The following is a 20949-nucleotide window of genomic DNA, read 5'->3' on the forward strand; positions in this document are numbered from 1 at the left end:
CTAGAACCTGAAGAGCTCTAGAATGCACGGTAAAACAAATCCCGTTTGAAATCCAGATCGAATCTCTGTCGAAACTGGAAGATCAAGATTAAAAACTCAGAAGATGAAGATAAAAACCAAACTCGATTGTCTACATGTTGGATCTCATTTGAAACCCAGATCGAATCCCTCTAATCCTTCAAAATCACAGCCTCCTCCTTTCGCAACCACCACCACACCTTCTCCTAGGTAACTCCCACAACAATCCAGGTCACTGATGACGAGAACAACCAATCCTCATCACCCTTGTTCGACTTTCTAGGTTCGAATTCAGAAGCCATTGATTGAAAAAAGTTAAAGTTCCACCATAAAACCAATTGGCGATATAGGGAGTAACCTCTTATAAGCTCATGCAAGGTCCCTCCTCCCATCAATGTAGGACTCATTCTCAACATGCTCCCTCACGTGTTGCGAATTTTCAAGCCTAACATGTGGACAACACAACGGGATGACGTGGAGCACGTGTGGCAGTTTGGCTTCACACGTGGGACCTGCTCTGATACCATGAAGAAAGTTGAGATTTCGCCATAAAACCAATTGGCAATATAGGGAGTAACCTCTTATAAGCCCATACAAGGTCTCTCCTCCCATCAATATGAGACTCATTCTCAACATTGATGCCTTAAAATTGCTTATGCAACAGATGCTAAAAAACGATGAGGATGGCGAGGCACTCAATATCTTGCAGAGCTTGGTCGCGGTGCAACCCTCTGCCACCGAGTAGATGTTCATGATGGAGAGGGTTCTCACTGAAAGGAGAAAAACTATGGAGAAGATGAACATGGAACTGCTAATCCCAACCTTTAAAATGATACTAGTAGTGAGTTGTTTAGCAAAGGTGAGTCCAACTTAGTCTCATTAAACTGCTTTTAACTGCGTCAAATAAGGAATTAAGACAGTAACTAAGCCAATCCTACCAAAAAAGGCCAAACAAACGCGGCCTAATCGCTCAACTTACCTACCCAAAAAATTTTGGCTACAAAATCTGACGTTAAGGAGAAAAGATTTACCATTAAACTTATACCAAAAATTGTAATAATTAAAAAAAAAAAATTGAATAACCGTTAAGGAGAAAAGATAAATTAGGACAAAGAGATTGTTACATGCATACACATTTCTGGGAACTTTGTCCAGTTTTCAATAGTTCCACCACCCCATTTTCACAGGGAGCACACCCCCAGAGCACCGCCAGAAACACAGAGTGAGTACCGGCGCCGATCCATATTTCCGGTTTCCCTTTCGATAATGCTAGCCCTCTGCTTCTCCCAGCGCCTGGTGCCGCCGAGTCACCGACTGTCTTGGGTTCCGGTCATCGGCATTTCGAGTAGAAACTCGAGCTCACTTGCATGCGTCCCCAGAACGAAATGCTGCGCTCTCTCGAATCAATCGTTGGGTAATTTAACATTTTCTCGGCTTCATGTGTACTGTTTGGTTGCTGGGAAAATGCGGGAAAAAGGAAAGAAGTATAACAAGTTGAGTTTCATGTATTCGATCGTTTGTGGTCCTGTTTTCATATAATCACCTCATTTAAGCAAATTATTTGATTTAAGCTCAGTTAGTTGGTGCTTAATTTTGGTTTAATTCTAGCGATTAGAACTTGTAATTCAATGTTACATGTTTTGTACGTGCAATTCATATGGATTAATGTTATTATTTTCAAATATTTTCTTTTAACGTCAAGAACATAAACTTTTAAGTTTTTTAAGTTTAGAATTTTTTTCTTCTAATTTTTCAGTTACTGATGCAAGCAAGTTTGTGGAAGCTTCAAAGAATGGAAATTTGGTTCCTCTTTACAAATGCATTTTCTCTGACCAGCTCACTCCGGTTCTTGCATATCGATGCTTGGTTAACGAGGACGATCAAGAGGCTCCAAGCTTTCTGTTTGAATCAGTGGAGCAAAACTTGCAGGTTTCAATCAAACTCTGCTAAATATGCTTTGATACTTGCTGGTTTTGAATTGACGGGTCTATTAGTTTTGTACATCGTAATTTCGTGTTGCATTGATTGTATTAGGGGCGCTTCAGCGTTGTTGGAGCTCAACCAATGATCGAAATCGTGGCAAAAGAAAATAAGGTGACGATAATGGATCATGAAGAAGGGCGCATGACTGAGGAGTTCGTCGAGGATCCAATGGTTATTCCCAGAAGAATCTCGGAGGGTTGGTGTCCTAGTCCTCTACTTATTGATGACCTTCCTGATGCGTTTTGTGGTAAGAGAAGTGAAGTTCCAGGTTACGTTCTTTTATGACAATATATTGCTAAGTACGCTGCGACGAAGATGTTTTCTGCTAGATTGTATGGTGCTTGTAGTTCCAAATTGGTTTCCTAGATTTCCTATGCCCAAGCTAACATGGTTCTTTGGTGTGTTTGTGTTTTCCTTTTCTGTGAACAATGTACGCAGATTTGACATTGGATGCGTTGCAGAACTGAGTAAATAACTTTCTGATAAACCGTTATGCACAGGTGGCTGGGTAGGTTATTTTACGTATGATACAGTTCGGTATGTGGAGAAAAGAAGACTGCCGTTCTCAAAGGCCCCCGAGGATGACAGGAATCTTCCGGACATACATTTAGGGCTCTATGATGAGGTCATAGTGTTTGATCATGTGGAGAAGGTACTCTTCTTTCGATCTTCTCCCACGTCAAACTGTGAATCATCTTGAACGTACTGGATTATAACTTTGTTGTGTATATGTATTATATGCTTTCTCTTCACATATGACCGCGTTATGCAGAAAGGTTCCCCACATTCTGTTCTTAACAAAAAGGAAGGGAAGTAAAATACTCTGACTCGGTTATGGTTGAGGTTCTTACGAGCTTTTGTTAATCTATCATCTCAGAGAGTTTATGTGATTCATTGGGTGAGGTTAGAACGGTACTCCTCGGTTGAGGAAGCTTATACAGACGGAGTGAAACGTTTGGAGGATTTAGTGGCTAGAGTGCACGACGTCGACCTGTGAGTAACTATCATACTTGCTTAAAGTTCCATTCAGCGCATATTGATTTGATTGTCTGTTTTTAGCCCAAGGCTATCTCCAGGATCGATGAATCTACATACTCGCCAATTCGGTCCTCCGCTAAAGAATTCAAGCATGACAAGTGAGGATTACAAGGGCAAGGTTAAGCAAGCAAAAGAACATATACTTGCAGGGGATATTTTCCAGATTGTATTAAGTCAGAGATTTGAACGTCGAACGTTTGCCGACCCATTTGAAGTTTACAGAGCCTTGAGGACTGTAAATCCCAGCCCATATTTGACTTACTTGCAGGTTTGTGAGTGTTTTCCTTGGAGTTTTGTTACCCTTTTTTGGTATGGCCAATATCTGTTCCTTTTTTGTTGGTCAAAACTCTGGTGATCAGGATTGCAGTTTCTAAGTAGGATAGGCTTTAAGAATCCTAGAACACCAGTATGCTCGGTTTTGCGCCAAGATTTCCGTTAGCTATAAGTACACCATATATTTTCTTATAGTCTTATTCCAAGTCTTCCTCTAACTCTTTTGCCATGAGCATCCGTCTCATAATCGCATCTTCTAAATAGAGTATCTGTAGGTTTTTTGTTCACGTCTCCGGACTATCTTAATTAATTTTTCTCTCATCTTATCTTCAATTACGACCACTCTTACTTTAACTCAAATATTCTTATTCTTAATCCTATATTTTCTTGCGTGCATAGGCTCGAGGGTGCATCCTGGTTGCTTCAAGTCCAGAAATTCTTATGACTCTGAAGAAGGTAAATATGACCAGTAATTTCTGTATTACCTTTTCCTTAACTTCTTTGAGTTCATATATGAGTGCGTAAAATTTAGATTTAATTAATAGAGCATTAGCTACTTTTACTTGATGATAATTATAACGTTACAAGCAGAAAAAGATCGTGAATCGGCCGTTAGCTGGAACCGTTAGAAGAGGGAAGACTGTCGAGGAAGATAAAAAGTTAGAACTGCAGCTCCTTGACGATGAAAAGCAATGTGCAGAACACATCATGCTGGTTGATCTGGGTCGAAACGACGTAGGAAAGGTTTGTCTTGAACAATTACCAAATAGTGTGGACATCAATGTGCAGAACACATCATGCTGGATGATTCTTATGAGTTTCAGTTGATAAGCTTGTACTGGTGATGTCGTTTGATATAGGTCTCCAAATACGGTTCTGTGAACGTGGATACATTGATGAATGTCGAACGGTATTCCCACGTAATGCACATAAGCTCCACGGTGAGAATCTCCGGTCTGATCGAGTTTGGAGTCAGTTCACGGTTTCCAAATGTTCCGTAGTTAGAGATAATACTTAAAATCTTTGTGACGGAATGAATCTTCGGTGACAAAAGCCATCACAATTCATCTTGCAGGTTACGGGAGAGCTGCGTGATGATCTCACTTGCTGGGATGCCCTGCGAGCTGCATTGCCCGTCGGAACTGTTAGTGGAGCACCGAAGGTTGTCAGCTAGCATTTACTTTCTTCCCTTTTGCAGTTCAACTTCAACACAATTTCATCGTCGTTTGTGATCTGACTCAGGTGAAGGCCATGGAGTTAATTGATGAACTGGAGGTAACAAGGCGTGGCCCGTACAGCGGTGGGTTTGGAGGGGTTTCCTTTACAGGTGATATGGACATTGCTCTAGCTCTGAGGACCATGGTGTTTACAACAGGATCCCGTTTTGACACAATGTACTCTTACAAAGATGCCAACCGGCGCAGGGAATGGGTCGCTCATCTTCAAGCTGGTGCCGGCATAGTGGCTGACAGTGACCCGGATGATGAAAACCAAGAGTGCCAGAACAAAGCTGCCGGTCTCGCTCGTGCCATCGACTTGGCGGAGGCAGCATTCGTTAAGCAATGAGAGAGTGTGTTCCTTCCAGTTGTCTATGTAATATAGTTCTCAACTCTCGAGTGCACCCACAGTGAAAGTATCATGCACACAGTTTGCAACGTATCTTTGTACACAGTTCAGTAGCCATAGTAAAAAACAGCTTGGTTATCGAAGCCTCGTGCCAAATCTGCTTGGACAGCCTTCAAGGATGACGATGAACTTCTGGGAGCACTAAGCTGGAGAAATAATTCACAACTATGGTGAATGCAGTGCAAAACAAACTGCAGAAACAAAACCAGAAACTTTCTTGGGATTCAACTTTTCAGCTTCATAGTCAATATTTCCGTCTTAAATCCGGGCGGTAGAGTAAGCGGCCACTTGAGCAGCAGGTTACCTCCTTACGCTTATAGCTTATAAGAAGAAACAATCAAACTTTGGGGAAGACATCATCTTAAAACTTCTCAGCAGAAATGCAGAAAGTTCACTATCTCTTAGAGACCTAAAACTAGTTCAACAATCATTCTACCCAATTACAGACTCCAAGGGGCCTGAAACTCGGTCCGAAAAAGAACTCTCGTGCACCGAGATCACGAAGCCAATCAGGCATTGTCAACCACTATGGCCGACAGCGATGAGCAGATGGAGCAGCCCAACGACTACGACGGCATCAAGTTCTGGTCAAACCCCGAACGCACCGGTTGGTTCACCAAACAAGGGAGTGCATAAAAGACGTGGCGTTGCTGGTGGTTCGTGCTCAAGCAAGGCAAACTTTTCTGGTTCAAGGACTCTGCCGTCACCAGCGGCTCCAGGCCAAGTGGCGTGATTGGCTTCGTGATCCTGGTGCACGAGAGTTCACTGTCCAAAGCCAATCACGCACTGTCACGCCGCCACTGTGGCATCCCAGGTGTACGTAAGTTTGGCTCCTGAACTCCGTTCCCAAATCGACTTCTAACAACAGTACAAAGAACCTCAACGGACATTAAACAACCCAAATCGGATCAAATTGACCCCCAATTCAACAACTTTAAACATTCAATCCAACTAAATCATAAAATTCCGATAAACCCTAGCAATAAAGCAGCTTAATTTAACAACTAAACCAAAAAACCCAAAATCCAAAAACGGAAAGCAATTCAATTTCAATCGAAATCTGATCGTTACCAAACAAATAGACACTTTAAATTGCTGCGAATTCGAAAACACAAAACGATATACCTTTACAGAAGAAAAACAGAAAACAGAGTTTCACTGAATATTTATGCACGAACAAAAATACAAGGAGCGGAGCTCCACCAGCACTCACCTACAGTAGTAATCTGACCAAATTGCCCCCCTCCACTCCACCCTCTCACTTCTTGCTATCATAATCGACGACCTCGGAGTCGGTGACGGACCTCGAGTGCTGCACTATGGACCGTCCGATCGAGTTGATCCAGTCCTCCTTCTCCTTCTCCGAGTCGGCGATGAAGTACATCGTCTCGGAGCGCGTCGACAGCTCGAACGCGTACTGCTTGTTGAGGACGTCCTCGGCTCCCTTCACTGTGAGGCAAGACGCCACCGGGATCACGCCACGTGGCCTGGAGCCGCGGTTGACGGCGGAGTTCATGAACCAGAAAAGCTTGCCTTGCTTGAGGACGAACCACCGGCGACGCCACGTCTTTATGTACTCGCCTTGTTTAGTCAACCACCCGGTGCGTTCGGGGTTTGACCAGAACTCGATGCCGTCGTAGTCGTTGGGTTGCACCGTCTGGCCCATCGCGGCCCGCCATAGGCTCGCCATCGGAGTTCGGGTCGAATTCGGGTTTTCTTCAGAGCGTTCAACTGAATCTCGTCTATTGCAGAATGCGTAACGGAAGGAAAGGTTAATAAATATATAAATAAAAATCTACCTGTTACACGACAATAATTTAGGATATTTTCCTATTTTTACTTTATTTTTTTTTTCTTTTCCCTATTTTACTTTTTGGGGAAATAAAATATTGTGAAATTTGGTAATTAGGAAAATATAAGTTGGTGAATAAGTTGATGATGACATTGGACTGTTAGGTTATTAGATGTAAGATTGTACCATTAATTAATGATAATTAAGTTTACATGCTCAAAAAAGAGAAATTTAAAAACACGATTCGATACACAAATATCATAATATAAGCAATTAAAATATCTAATTATTTGTATTATGATATTTTATGTATTGAACCGTGTTTTTGTGGGTCGGCACACAAAAAATCTCTCCCAAAAAAAGGAGAGGGTAGTTGTAAGCCTTGTCCTGATCTTGAATATGTTTCCATGCATAAGATGTCACACCTATAAAAGCATCATGTATTCCTTGGTGATTAAGAAAAGAAGAAGAAAAATAGAATATGGCTTTCTTTTTGCCACTCCACCTGTCCACGTATTTCTGACTATTAATTTCTTGCACTATTCTGTTTTGGGGTTCCTTGGTGGATGAAATTCTTGTGTGTACTGAGATATAGCTCACATTAGTGTTTTTATCATTATATTTTACTGGCTACTTATGTGTAATGTATGTTAGTATATCTCTAGTCACGTGATGAAAAAGATGCTAATAGCAGGATTAACTTCACAAAATTGAACACATTTATTTGATTCTCAAAATTCATCAGCTTAATTGTCTTCCGCTTATAATTAACATCTTACATTTTCTTAACAGCTGCTTATTCATAAGTAAACTATCATTTAGCTACTGATTTTCGGTCTCTCTCGACGGATTTCTACACCGATCAACGCATTTTGTATACGATGCAGCTCCCCGGTGACATCCTGCATTTTCACTTTCCGTTTTGGTGATTCTTCCGAGCACGCGAGCCCAATCTCGGGGACTGGAAGTATGCACTTCCTCATAAATGGATTCATTTCACCTATGTTCACGTAGTTTATGTTTTCTTCTCCCGCCTCAGTTTCGCCATTGATGTAGTTTGCTTCCCTTCCTTTTGCTGCAGGCGCTTTCTCTTCAATAGCGGCGAGGAGAGCAGGATCCACGATCTACATTGTTCTTTCAGGTATTGCCATCTTAACGAAGTTATGGAGATTGAAACCGTCTTTGAACATTTCTTCAGTCGGTCTTCTTCGGTTCTTCCAGTGAACATTTCTAACACTAGGATCCCATAACTGTATATGTCCCCTTGTCTTGATGGTTCGCCACCAATTGCGTACTCTGTAACTCATGAAACAATCAAGTTTATAAGTTCAGTGTGGACTAGATACCAATTTGGAACATTACGCCTATAATACGCAAACATTTACTAGGTGTAAATTAAGGGTCAATCCGATAGCCATTTCATGTTAAGGTTTTAGTTTTCTTTTACCGGCTTTTCTACCTCTTCAGTAAATAGTCCAACTAGGTAGAAATTTGAGAAGTGAAGTTTTAGAAGAGTTTGCTGGAGCAGCATAGCCAATGGTTCCCGTTATTCCAACTGTGCTGCTTTGATTTAGAGAGGAGTCTGCGGTAGCTGAAATGAGTCTTGCTAACCCAAAATCACCTACACTAGCATTCATGTTGTAACACCCGCCCCCACTTATAAATTATATGTGTGTAATATTCCCTAAATATTATAAATCTATCAATTTTACCCTTTTTGGACTACCCTATCAGGATCTAAACTTTGGATCCTTCTTTCTTTTCAAACTGCCACGTGGCAGCTCCCTAGCAATTTCCCTGTCTTCTCTCTCTGTCCCCCCCCCCGGTGACTCCTTCTTTCTTCTTCTTTTTCTGTTTTCTTTTCTTTCTTCTGTCTGTCTCTCTGTCCCTCCCGACTCTATCTCTTTCTCTCGTCTCTCTCTCTCATAGCTCCCTCATCTCTCTTCTCTGCAGCAACCCGCACGCACGCACCCGTCTCCCCCGCGCGAAGAAGACCCATCTCCTTCTTCTCTCTCCCTCTGTCCCGTGCTGCGAGCCCAGAAACCGGAGAGGAACTCCGGCGAAACCCTTATATTTTCCCGGTTGGGTAAGCTCCAAACCTTCACTTTTTCGTCCTAAGATCTGGTGAATGAGTTTTAATGGAGGTTATTTTGTGATTTTTCGAGGTTTTTAGGACGAATCGAAGCCGGGTGTAAGCACACCCAACTCCGGCGATCCCGAGGGTGTCGGGGCTTTTTCCGGCCATCTCTTGTCGTTCCACGACGAAAGGAAGGTATAAAAACACTCCCTTCGTCTTGCTCTTCGTTTTGGTACCTAGATCGGACTTTAGGATGGTGTGTGGTAGTTGGCCGGAGCTGTGAAGCTCCGGTGGTGGTGGTGCTCCGGTGAGGCCAGGCCTCCCAGGCCGGTTTCGAATAGCAGGCGGGCCTTAGGCCCGTGTGGTGAGGCCAGCCCAATCCAACCCATTTCCTTTTAATTGTTTAAATTAATTTCTGTTATAAATTAAGGCCCTTGGGCCGGTTATGTTTAGGGCATTAGGCCCGTGTGTGTAGCCCAAGCAGATTAGGCCTTGGGCCAATCTGAGTTGGGTTTTCAACCCAAAACCCTTTAAGGCCTTTCGGCCCAACCCAAATTCAAAGCCCAGTGGACTTTGACCTCTGACCAGTTGACTGTTGACTTGGTCAACGGTCAGAGTTGACTTTGACCGGTCAACGGTCAACGTTGACTTTTTGAGTTGACTTTTCGGGGTTTCGTTCAGGACCTCTCCTAGGCTAATTTCGACGTCCTGGACCCGTTTTTGAAGTCCGTTTTCCCAAATTCAATCGTTTGAATAGAGTTTGACCAAAGGTACTCCTTTGTGTGAATAGGTGCAATTATTAACGGTGATTCTGTTATACCTTCTTGGTATAGCTTTGCACCGTCGGCGTACGGTGAGTGGACCCCTTCAAAATCATGTTTTAACAATAGAAATGCATACATGAAAAGCATGATTTAATACTTATGTTTTACGAAGTACTTTATGAGATATATGCTTACTGAGGCTAGATTGAATTATTACTATTTTTCCTATATTTTTCCTATAACCCATGTTCTTATAGAATATCCGATGGATGACGATATGATATTAGAACATGTTTAGAACACCTCTTTGTAGTATAGATGATGGATGACTTTATACTACGAAGTTGTTTTTCAATATGTTTATGCTCAATGGTTTTGTACTTACCTAGTGGTCCTTTCCGCTACGGGACGTAGGGATAGATTCCGGTCCGTCCCGGGCGACGGTTTGGTGTTGGCATAGGGCCTGGAGTGTGTTTCCTCTGGCTATTTAGCACAGAGACGGGGAGCCGGCATGGGGCCTGTAGAGTATTTTCCTCTGATTGTCTGTTCAGAGACGGGGAGCCGGCATGGGGCCTGCAGGTTATCGGACAATTCACTAGTGTTTATTACTTATACAAGTTATGAATTTGAGATATTGCACGGCATGCTAGGTTTCGGAAAATCTATTTTGATCATGATATATATGTTTTCATAAACCTGGGGGTTAGTATGTTGATAACTGTTTTATTATATTTATATCAAATTGGTCCACTCATGTTTGTTTTGCGCCCCCTTCAGGACCTACGAACGAGGATTACGATATAAGCTACGAGGCCTTTCCCTACCAGTGATCCAGTGCTATACTTCTTCTGCTTCGACATCTTTTGTAATATAGCACATCTCTATCTTAAATTCTGTTTGTACTCTGTAATAGACGTATGCTCTGACATTATGCGTTGATCCTAATGTTGTTAATTAGAAGTTGATTTGGTAGTATTATTGTGGCTAGTCTTGCTGCCTGTTTTAGCTTATTTATGAGTTTTTACTTAAATTAATGGCTTTCGTCACCCTTTGGGTGTCGGCCAGCACGTGATCATCCCGATGTCACGAGGACATCGGGATCGGGGCGTGTCACATGTCATCGTCAAGAAGAATGTTGCTTGGCTTCAAGTCACAGTGAATGACTGGTTGTTCACAACGGTCATGGAGATACTACAATGCAGAATCCACATCAACTGCAATTTTCAATCTTTGGTGAAGGCTCAAACTCCGTGATTGGTTTTCTCTGTGCAGCCACTGCTCTAAACTTCCATTTGACATGTATTCGAAAACCAGAGCTTTGAATTTATTGCCATTGTAATCCGTGCTGGAGCAACATGTTAAGATCATTCCTGTGCCGGATATTTCTTAGTGCATTGCATTCCGACATGAAACTCTTGGAAGCTCCTTTTTGTTGAAGGTTGAGGATCTTTATAGCAACTACATTTTCTTCATTTTCAAGAATCGCTTTATATACAGAGCCAAAACTTCCTGATCCAATTAAAGCGTTTGGAATGAATCCGCTGGTAGCTCGATGAAGCGTTTCATACGAAACCTGTGAAAGGAAGTTGATTGATGAGACTGCAGATGGTGGTTTCTTTTCCTGTTTTCTCCTCCAGTAAAGTGCAAGCAAGAACGAAAGCAGGATGGGACATCCCACCACTAAAGCAATTATAAGTTTTTGTTTGCAACCGAGGATCTTTCTAGGTTCTGATCCTTTGATGGGGCATGCTGGTAGCTGAAATTTCGATACTCTACCTCAAAGCTTTGCATTTCCAACCAATGATATTATGCTCGTGTTTTGAAAGGCGCCTTCTTTTGGTACCTCACCCTCCAGATCATTGAAACACAGGTTCATGTACAGCAAGAAAGGAAGTCTCTGTAGATCTTTTGGAATCTGTCCTGATAAGTTGTTTAGCGAAAGATCTAAATGCTGAAGACCACTCAAAGAAGCCAAAGAAGAAGGTATGATTCCTTGAAAGAGATTTCCTTGCAAGTAAAGAAACTCAAGGCTCAGACAGTCTCCAATACTTTTTGGAATTTCTCCAGTTAGATTGTTTCCAGAGACGTTGAGCGCATTGACATTCTTTAGCTTACTCACCCCAACAGGCAGACTCCCAGTCAGTGAATTATGTGATAAATTGAGTAGGACAGATAACGAGGAAAGACCAATAACCTGTGGTGGTATATCTCCACTCAGACTATTGTCTGAGATGTCCATATACTGCAAATTTTTGCAGTTTCCGATGCTCAGGGGAATGCTTCCTTCTAATTTATTTTCTGATAAGTAGAGTTGAAACATTTGAGTGAGGTTTCCTATGGAAGAAGGGATCTGTCCTGATAATCTATTTCCATCTAAAGCCAGTATTTGCAGCTGTTGGAACTTCCCAAAAAAAGTAGGAATGATGCCGGTGAACAGGTTAGCCTGCATGCCTAAGACTATCAAATTGTTGAGGTTTTCTAATGCTGCAGGAATATTTCCAGATATTTGATTGACTCCGAGGTAGAGTTTAGTGAGTTGGGTTGAAAGATTGGCTACAGAGTTGGGTAAAACACCTCCAAAGTTGTTCAAACTCATATCAAGTATTTCCAGGTTGCTGCAATTTGTCAAGGATGTTATAAAATACAGGTCATTAGCTGAATAACTTCCTACGTTATTGTTGCTCAGACAGAGCCAGCGGAGATCTGGAAGATCTCCGAAACTTGCTGGAACTTGCCCTACAAAATTGTTTTCTGCGATGTCAAGTATTTGAAGCTGAGAAGCATTGGAAAATGAAGCTGGGATTGTCCCTGAGAATTCGTTTCCACCAATGGCAATTTGTTGGAGATTAGGCATTTTGAGGCCAATGTCAGGTGGAATAATGCCCTCAAATTCATTATCCGTAAGTGATAAGGTATTCATAGATGAGATGTTAAAAAGGGAGGAAGGGATCATACCGGAGAGATTATTTGGTCTGATTGCGAAAAAAGATAAGCTTTTCAGTTGGGCTATTTCCTCCGGAACATTCCCCACCAGGTTGTATATGCCAAGGAAAGTTGTGTGATTGATGAAAGATTTCCCAAGGAAGGTGGGATGCCTCCTGTCAGATTGTTTGTGCCGAGATTAAGTGTCAAAAGCTTCTTTAACGAGCCAAGCTCCTACAGTATGTTGCCTGTGAGACGGTTTGATGTCAAACTTATGATGCTCAATTCAGAGCAGTAAGTCAAGTTGACTGGAATTTCCCCCTCCAAAATGTTGTCACTAAGATTGAGATGCTGCAGTCGGAACAGATGACCTAAGAAATGAGAGGTTGCCAATATGAGGTGATATAGTTCCTCGCAAATCAGACCCTTGTAGGTTCAAGGCTGCGACTCTCTGATGCCTTCTGCTGCAAGTAACTCCATACCAGTTGCAGAAATGAAAGGAGTCATTGCATGAGTTCAAGAACCCAAGTGGATCAGCGGATATGGATTCTTTAAATTTGAGCAAAGCCAATCGATCAGTTTCATTCCCAAATGGATCTGCAGAAGAAAGATTCATAACAAAGAGAAGGGTCGTCACAAAAAGGTATATAGACCGAACTGAGCATAAGCTCGGAACATGAAAACCCATTACTCAGTAAGCAGAAGCAGGAATTCTGGTGATAAAATTATGTTGACTATCAGTTTGAAGGACGATGAGTAGACTTTCTTAAACATCACGGGAAAGGCGCTCTGCTTGCCGGATTAGTTGACTTCTTAACACCTTGACAATTAGTTAACCTCTCAACACCATGATCAGAGGCAAAAAAATAAATTATGCAGCAAACTTCCAAGAATAAGATGATAAATTATGCTTTTGTTTATTTATTTGTGTTCAAACTTCAAGTTTCCATGCAGCTTTCATTGAAACTGTTCTTACCGTTGACAATTGACACACAGAACAAATAGATGACATGTTCTGTTGCTGTTGTGGTCAAAGAAAAGAAAAGGACAAACTGATGATGCATGTTTGAAAGAAACAATCTGAAAGGAAAAAAAATGCAGTTTAGTTCAATTTCAGTTGAAAATTGTTCTTGTTTATTCTAATTTTCGATACAATATTCTTCGTTTCTGCGAATTCTGGAAATATAACTAATTACTCGAACAAAAGCAGATGTTTTACGGGCTGATTAGGCCGTGATCATATGATATATAGGAATTGAGGTTCCTGTTAGTACATCTCTAACTAGGCATAATCCTTCTACAACACGTCCAATATCCATCCGCTCTCTCGGCAAATCTGCGGAACAAGCAACTCCTATCTTGGCCATGATAACCAAGCACTTGCTAATTCTTTGCCTCTGATCATCTTGGACATGGTTCCTATTGTTTGTGGTATTACTACAGATGCTGCTTGTTTTAACTTGAAGAAGCACCGGATCACATATTTCTTCTACGCGTTCAGGCAATGCCATCTGAACAAAGTTGTGGAGGGTCAGACCATCTTTGAACATTTCATCCGTCGGTCTCTTTCGAGTAAGCATCTCCAACAGCAGGATTCCGTAGCTATACACATCTCCATATGCTGAAACCTCATTTCCCATGCCATACTCTGTAATTAAACATACGAACCATAAAGTTAATACCTTAAACAAAATGAAGTAATTTTCTTGTACATTTCAGAAAGAGGTTGAAGAAACGTTCGTACTTACCTGGGGCAATATAGCCTATGGAGCCATTTATGACATTGGCAGTGCTTCTGTGTGAAGGAAGTGAACACGAAGCATCCTGGACGTACCTTGCTAAACCAAAATCTGCAACACGGGCAGTCATGTCGCCTTCCAAGAGAACGTTGCTGGGTTTCAAATCACAATGAACTATTGGTATGTGGCATTGGTTGTGCAAATAATTCAGAGCATTAGCCACGTCGATGGCAATGTTTACCCTCTGAATAAGGTTCAAATGCCCATGCACAATGGGTGCCCCAGGTGGTCTATGAGCTGAAAAATGCAGCCACTCTTCTAGATTTCCATTCGTCATGAATTCATAAACCAAAGCTTTGAAATCGTTTCCTTGAAAGTCAATACTTAAACACACGGTCAGTAATTTGATAAGATTTCGGTGCCTAATGTTTTTCAAGGCTTCACATTCAGCTATGAAACCTTCTCTTGAACAATGAGCATTGAGTACTTTCACTGCAACAATTCTTTCTTCCTGATTGATAATTCCCCTGTACACAGACCCGAAGCTACCAGCACCAATCAAATTCCGAGAAGAGAACCCATTAGTTGCTTCGAGGAGATCTCCATATGAAACTTTTAAGAGTGAGACCTCCCATGAGGAACCTAAAGTTAACTTCAATCTTGCTTTTCTTGATAGATAAAGAAGCATAAAGCTCAATGTTTTTTCGGGTGGAGAAAGAATGACGCACCACAACAGTAAGATAAGTCCAATACAGCCCCCACAAGCAAATGAGATAAGAAATTTCCGCCATGGAAATATTTTGGAGTTGCATTTGGGCAATTGTAACTGAGGTATACCTCCACAAAGCCGCGTGTTTCCCTTGATATGAAGCACAGTTGTATTATTGAAAACTCCTTCCATTGGTATTGCACCTTGAAAATCATTATATGATAGGTCCAAATTCAGCAAGAAAGGTAAGCTCCCCAAATAGTTGGGAATGCTGCCAACAAACTTGTTACGAGAGAGGTCGATATCTTCGATCCCTCTTAGAGAACTTAAGGATCCAGGAATTGTTCCCAGCAACGAGTTTCCTCTCAGAGACAAACTCGTCAAACTTATGCAACGCCCTAAGGTTTCAGGAATGCCACCAGATAATTGGTTCTCAGAAAGATCCAAGGAAGCAAGCTTCACCAAAAGACCTACTTCGAAAGGAATGGAATCAGTAAGTTTGTTGCTGGATAGGTCCAACGCTAGTGAAAGGGATGATAAACTGATGACTTCATGTGGAATGGGACCACTAAGATAATTTTGGGAAAGAACCAAAGCTTGCAAATTCATGCATTCACCGAGACTTGGCGGTATGCTTCCTTCTAAGGTGTTTGACATGAGAAGTAATCTGCCTAACGAAGTTAGATTGCCTACAGAAGATGGGATAGTACCTGACAGCTCATTGTGATTCAACGACAGGTCATACAGTTTACTTAGTTTAGATATTGAGCTTGGTATAGGACCCCTCAACAGATTTCGCCCAATGCCTAGTACCCCCAAGTTGATGAGATTTCCGATATCAACAGGAATGCTTCCGCTTAAATAATTTCCTCCCAGTGTCATTACCTCGAGCCTTGTTGACAGGTTGCTGAGAGATTCAGGTAGCACTCCTCCAAAATTATTGTCACTGATATCCAAACGCTCTAAATTGGTGCAATTAACCAGAGAAGATAGAAAGTCCAAGTCACCTTCCTCATTATTTTCAAGCTTGTTAGCATCCATTTCTACCCGGAACAGATTGGACATCCTTGCCAGATTAGGCACTCTTCCAGTAAACATATTGGCTGAGATACCAAATAATGCAAGGTTGGATGCATTGGAGATTGAAACTGGTATTTGTCCACTGAATCGGTTGAAATGAAAATAAAAGGCTTCGAGGTTTGGAAATATAGTGTGGCCCAAGCCAGGGGGAAGAGTTCCATGAAGTAGGTTTTCAAGCACCGAGATGATTGTAATAGAAGAGAGGTTGTATATGGAGGGAGGGATGGTACCACTCAAATTATTGTAACCCAAAGAAAGATTTTTTAAGCTATTCAACTGGCCAAGGCTATTTGGAATACCTCCCTGCAGATCATTTTGCTGCAAAGATAGCATCTGAAGAGAAGAAAGATTTCCCAAAGAAGGTGGGATTTCCCCACTTAAATTGTTCCTATCTAAGTTAAGTACCTGAAGGTTGGACAAGAAGCCAATTTCAATATGAATCTTGCCACCGAGAATGTTATCGCCTAAGTCAAGGTAGCGGAGCTTAGAGCAACGTGATATGTTGACCGGAATATCACCCCTGAAGGAATTGTTACCAAGGCGTAATTGTTGCAGCCGGAACAAACGACCAATTTCTGGAGGGATGGTGCTGTTGAATCTATTGTTTTCGAGGTTTAATGTCCTGAGAAAGCTCAAGTTTCCAATGTTGGGAGATAGTTGACCTTCTAGCCGGCTTGATCGGAGGTCCAACACCGTGACTCTCTGGTGTCTGCGGCCGCAAGAAATGCCAGGCCATTCACAGAAGTGGAGGGATTCATTCCAGGAGGCGAGGATGGCCATGCGATCACTCACAATTTCAGCTTTAAAGGCAAGCAAGGACAGTCTATCCACTTCATCTCCTCCCAGAGTTGAGGAGGATGAAGTGACCATTAGGAGAAATAGTTGCATGAAAATTGACCAAACGCTAACAACAATACCTGGGAACCCCATTTAAGCTGCTAAATAAAGTTCCGGTGATGAAGCAGAAGCAGCGTTATACATGAAAGTAATTTGCAACGATTCCCTCACTTCTTCGGTTGTTATGATTGTGTTGGATAAGAGCCGTCTCTGTCTGTGTAAGTGGCCCTCAGTGCTACAGACCAAAACAAGTCGACGCAGAGACTTCAAGTTTGATTGTGTTTGCATAAGACATCGCTTTCTTGCAATTCATTACAAATGTCAGAGTCGTAGAATGAACGCGGTTTTGCCAAATAAGTGTGATGACAGAATCCATACAACAACCATAGACACAAATGTTGTTGGTGGTGTAACGCTTAAAAGCTCATCAAAGTTATGTTAATCTATTAATTAAGAAAAAGATGGAGACGTGGTAGTGCGAAAGAGAACTTGAAAAGGGAAAGATAAAGTGGCCATCAAGTACAGTAGAATAAAGAAAAAAAATTTCTCTTTTTTTTCAATAAAAAAATTATATGAAAATCTACCACAACGAGCGGAAAATAGATACTTCGTGGAGTGAGATTCTCCAATATTTAGCACTCGTTGAGTTCCTTCCTTTTAGATTTTTTATATTAATAAATTCATTATCGTAACTTTTAATTTCTAAACCTTCTGCACTCTATTAGCCATGACCGGGTTCATATAATTTCGCGTATGGCAAGTGTGTGAAGGACGAAAGGACCCGACATAATTTCGCTATCGGTTTTAATACAAAAGGACAAGGAAAAAACAAATTTTTCTTTTTTTTTAATAAAAAAATTATATGAAAATCTACCGCAACGAGCGGAAAATAGATACTTCGTGGGGTGAGATTCTCCAATATTTAGCACTGGTTGAGTTCCTTCCTTCTAGATTTTTTATATTAATAAATTCATTATCGTAACTTTTAATTTCTAAATCTTCTGCACTCTATTAGCCATGAACGGGTTCGTAGACCCGACATACGTTTGTGGCACCTCCTCCTCCGTCGCTATCGGTTTTTATGCGACAATTCCTGCGAGCAATGAGACTGCCAATGCTGACGTGTCCAATGGTTCACCAAGGAAAGCTTCTCTTGTTGACTGGGGTAATATGGACCATCAGGAAAGCTACGGAACAGCATTGCCAATGTTGACTGATGTTTTATTTATCTTTTTATTTTTATTTTAATGTATTAATTACATTTAAATTTAATTTTTATTTTATTCATCATAATATATTTTAATGTCTACATATAGGCAATTAATTTTTTTTAATAATATATATTCCGATTACAATTTTGTTACAATTTTATATGTTCTTCATTTAGGTACATTAATACATTTGAATATTTTGGTATATCTATCGGTACAAACATATAGTTATATTGATTTAATATAATTCATTTCGGTCAATATAATGCATTTCATTACGTACATTTGGTACACACATTTAAGTATTGACTTTTAGGTACATTAATCAAATATATTATATTTCGGTACATACATTTAGGTACATACATTTTGGTATTGATATTTAGGTACATACATTTCAGTACATTAATTCAATATATTATATTTCGGTACATACATTTAGGTACGTACATTTTAGTACATACATTTCGGTATTGACAATTAGGTAGTACATTTTGGTACATACATTTTGGTATTAACATTTAGGTACATTAATTCAATATAATACATTTCGGTACATACATTTAGGTTCATTATAATATATTTCAGTACAATCATGTAGGTACAAATATTTCGGTACAAAAAAGTCAATTATATATATTTCGGCACAGTCATTTCTATACACTTATGTATTTATACATTTTTGTATCACAAATTTCTTTTAATATTTTCTTATTTATGTTCATTTATAATTAAAAACTAAATATGTGCATATTAATAAAAATTAAAATTTAATGTGGAGATATTAAATAAAAATACACATTAAATAACAAAAATTGAATGTAAATTTTGATAAAAGTACACTTTAAGGGATTAAATTGAATATGTAATCTAGCATTAGGTTTTTTTTTTAATTTTAATCTTTTGCAAGGACTACTGTTCAAAAACCCCATAAAAATTATATGAAAATCTACAATCCGCCAAAATCTACAAACTAAATCCATTCAAATCCATATGAATTTTGTAGGAGTCTTTTAAATCCTCTTAAATCCTATCAAATTTATCACTTTTAAAATCCTTCAAAATCTTAGTTTGACTACACCCTCTTAAAAAGGAGATTCCCCCAAAGTATATGGTGGTTACCTGTGTGTGGCTGAGGTTGGTAGAGATTTAAAGACTACCCAGATGGAAAAAGATTTGAAATCCTAAGGGGCGATGTTGGATTCTTTTTAGTCTTGGTTATATATAATTCTTGCTCTCAAATCCCACAAAATCTACAACTTATTGAAATCCTCCAAAATCTTAATTTTTTTAATACACTTAGATTTGGATGGACTTTAAAGTCTCTAATAAAATCTCAATGGACTACAACCCTAAATTTAAATAGATTCTAAAATTCTTTAAAATCTTTTAATTGACTACATCCCCCAATTTGCAACGATTCCCGCACTTCTTCAGTTGTTATGATTGTATTGGATAAGAGCCGTCTCTGTCTGTGTAAGTGGCCCTCGATGCTGCAGACTAAAATAAATTGACGCAAAGACTTCAAGTTTGATTGTGTTGGAGAAGACATCGCTTTCTTGCAATTGATTAGAAATTTCGAATATCAGAGTCGTAGAATCAACGCGGCTTTGCCAAAAAAGCTTGAAGACAAAATGTATAGAGACCTGTACAATAGGACGTGTCTTAGAAAACTAGTCTCCAACTATCATCTGAAAGTGAGGATTATTACTATGAACATGTGGAGAGACAAATAAGGTGACTGCAACAACAGTTGGCAAGAGTTTCAGGTGCAAACATTGTAGGTTAATCTTTTGAAATCCTAAGAAATCCTAAAAAATTCATGAAAGAAGTCCATACAAATTCATACAAATTTATAATGAAAATCTGTACAAATTTATCAAAATCTATTAAAATCATTTGAAATCTGTTACTTAAAAAAGTCTTTTAAAATCCTTAGAAATCCAAATTGATTACACCCCCTAAACACACCAAAAAAAAAAAAAAACAATTGCAAAAAAGAAAAGTCATTTCACTCGTTATCATTAAGAAGATCAGCATGAAAAATAAAAGCACCGTCTTGGGATTCACTACTTGTTCCAGTTAGAACATCCCTTGTTAGACACAACTCAGTGACAACATTGCTTATGTCTTTTCGATCTCTCGGCATTGCTGCAGAACAAGCAACTCCTATTCTTGCAATGGAAGTCAAGCACTCCACAACCCTTTGTCTTTGATCATTTGGGACTTGATTCCCCCTATTACTTTTAAGATTAGTACTGCTGTTGCTTTCTCCCGATGACTAATACTATTCCAAGTCATGCATGAAACATACATAATTGTCCCTTCATGCCACTTTGTTATAAGCAAACATCATGCACAAGTTGTTTACTAATTAGTATTACTCTTATTCGGCTTGTATCATGACTGTTTTCTTTCCGTTATTCATACGCCCAAGACATTGTAAGAAATAATGTTGATTGTTCAAAACAAATCAACAACTAGTTGCACAAGGTCATTGATACTCCCAACTTGACAAAGAAAAAAAAAAGTCGACTTCCAAACTAAAATAAAATGTATATAAATATAGAAAATTGTTATTAGCACTTCAAAAATCTCATTTGACACTCCAAACATTCTATAATTAGAAAGAAAAATACACTTGTGCGGGGTGTAGAATGAGATTTTTGAAGTGCTAATAACAGTTCCCTAAATATATCTTAACAAATATTGTACGTGTCATTGACTTAGACTTTCACAAATAGACTTATAATTTATGGTATCTAATAAATATTCAGATTGAAAATATTCATCGATCTACAAAATTTTCTCATGGAGGTACCCTTTTTTTTGCCACAGATACCAATATAGAGGCTAAAAGACACTACGATATTAAATTTG

General features: G+C 39.9%; 3 protein-coding genes and 1 pseudogene across 4 annotated transcripts; 1 reads left to right on the forward strand and 3 right to left on the reverse strand.

Moving 5' to 3' along the window:
• The first annotated feature begins 541 nt into the window (after positions 1-541).
• On the forward strand, positions 542-5170 carry LOC126623478 (anthranilate synthase alpha subunit 1, chloroplastic). 2 transcript variants are annotated; one of them, XM_050292388.1, is made up of 13 exons: positions 542-877; positions 1206-1432; positions 1775-1947; positions 2053-2248; positions 2502-2653; positions 2879-2994; positions 3061-3307; positions 3712-3768; positions 3904-4056; positions 4173-4253; positions 4388-4474; positions 4555-4928; positions 4999-5170. In XM_050292388.1, exons 2-12 carry the CDS (start codon positions 1285-1287, stop codon positions 4876-4878), a joined length of 1734 nt encoding a protein of 577 aa, XP_050148345.1. In that variant the 5' UTR covers positions 542-877; positions 1206-1284; the 3' UTR covers positions 4879-4928; positions 4999-5170. The 2 variants fall into 2 exon arrangements, with proteins under 2 accessions (XP_050148345.1, XP_050148342.1); XM_050292385.1 differs by lacking the exon at positions 542-877 and having other exon boundaries at positions 1136-1432.
• Positions 5171-5962: 792 nt separating this feature from the next.
• LOC126623556 (pleckstrin homology domain-containing protein 1-like) lies at positions 5963-6708 on the reverse strand. The gene has a single exon (XM_050292474.1). The coding sequence runs from the start codon at positions 6626-6628 to the stop codon at positions 6197-6199; it is 432 nt and encodes a 143-aa protein (XP_050148431.1). The 5' UTR covers positions 6629-6708; the 3' UTR covers positions 5963-6196.
• Positions 6709-7300: 592 nt separating this feature from the next.
• Positions 7301-13181, reverse strand: LOC126614790 (probable LRR receptor-like serine/threonine-protein kinase At3g47570; annotated as a pseudogene).
• Positions 13182-13604: 423 nt separating this feature from the next.
• On the reverse strand, positions 13605-17176 carry LOC126623447 (probable LRR receptor-like serine/threonine-protein kinase At3g47570). The gene is made up of 2 exons (XM_050292358.1): positions 14242-17176; positions 13605-14141 (listed from the first exon to the last, which is right to left on the reverse strand). Exons 1-2 carry the CDS (start codon positions 16949-16951, stop codon positions 13720-13722), a joined length of 3132 nt encoding a protein of 1043 aa, XP_050148315.1. The 5' UTR covers positions 16952-17176; the 3' UTR covers positions 13605-13719.
• Positions 17177-20949: the final 3773 nt, after the last annotated feature.

This window comes from Malus sylvestris, chromosome 1 (assembly GCF_916048215.2).
Source record: "Malus sylvestris chromosome 1, drMalSylv7.2, whole genome shotgun sequence".
Classification (NCBI taxonomy): Eukaryota; Viridiplantae; Streptophyta; class Magnoliopsida; order Rosales; family Rosaceae; genus Malus; species Malus sylvestris.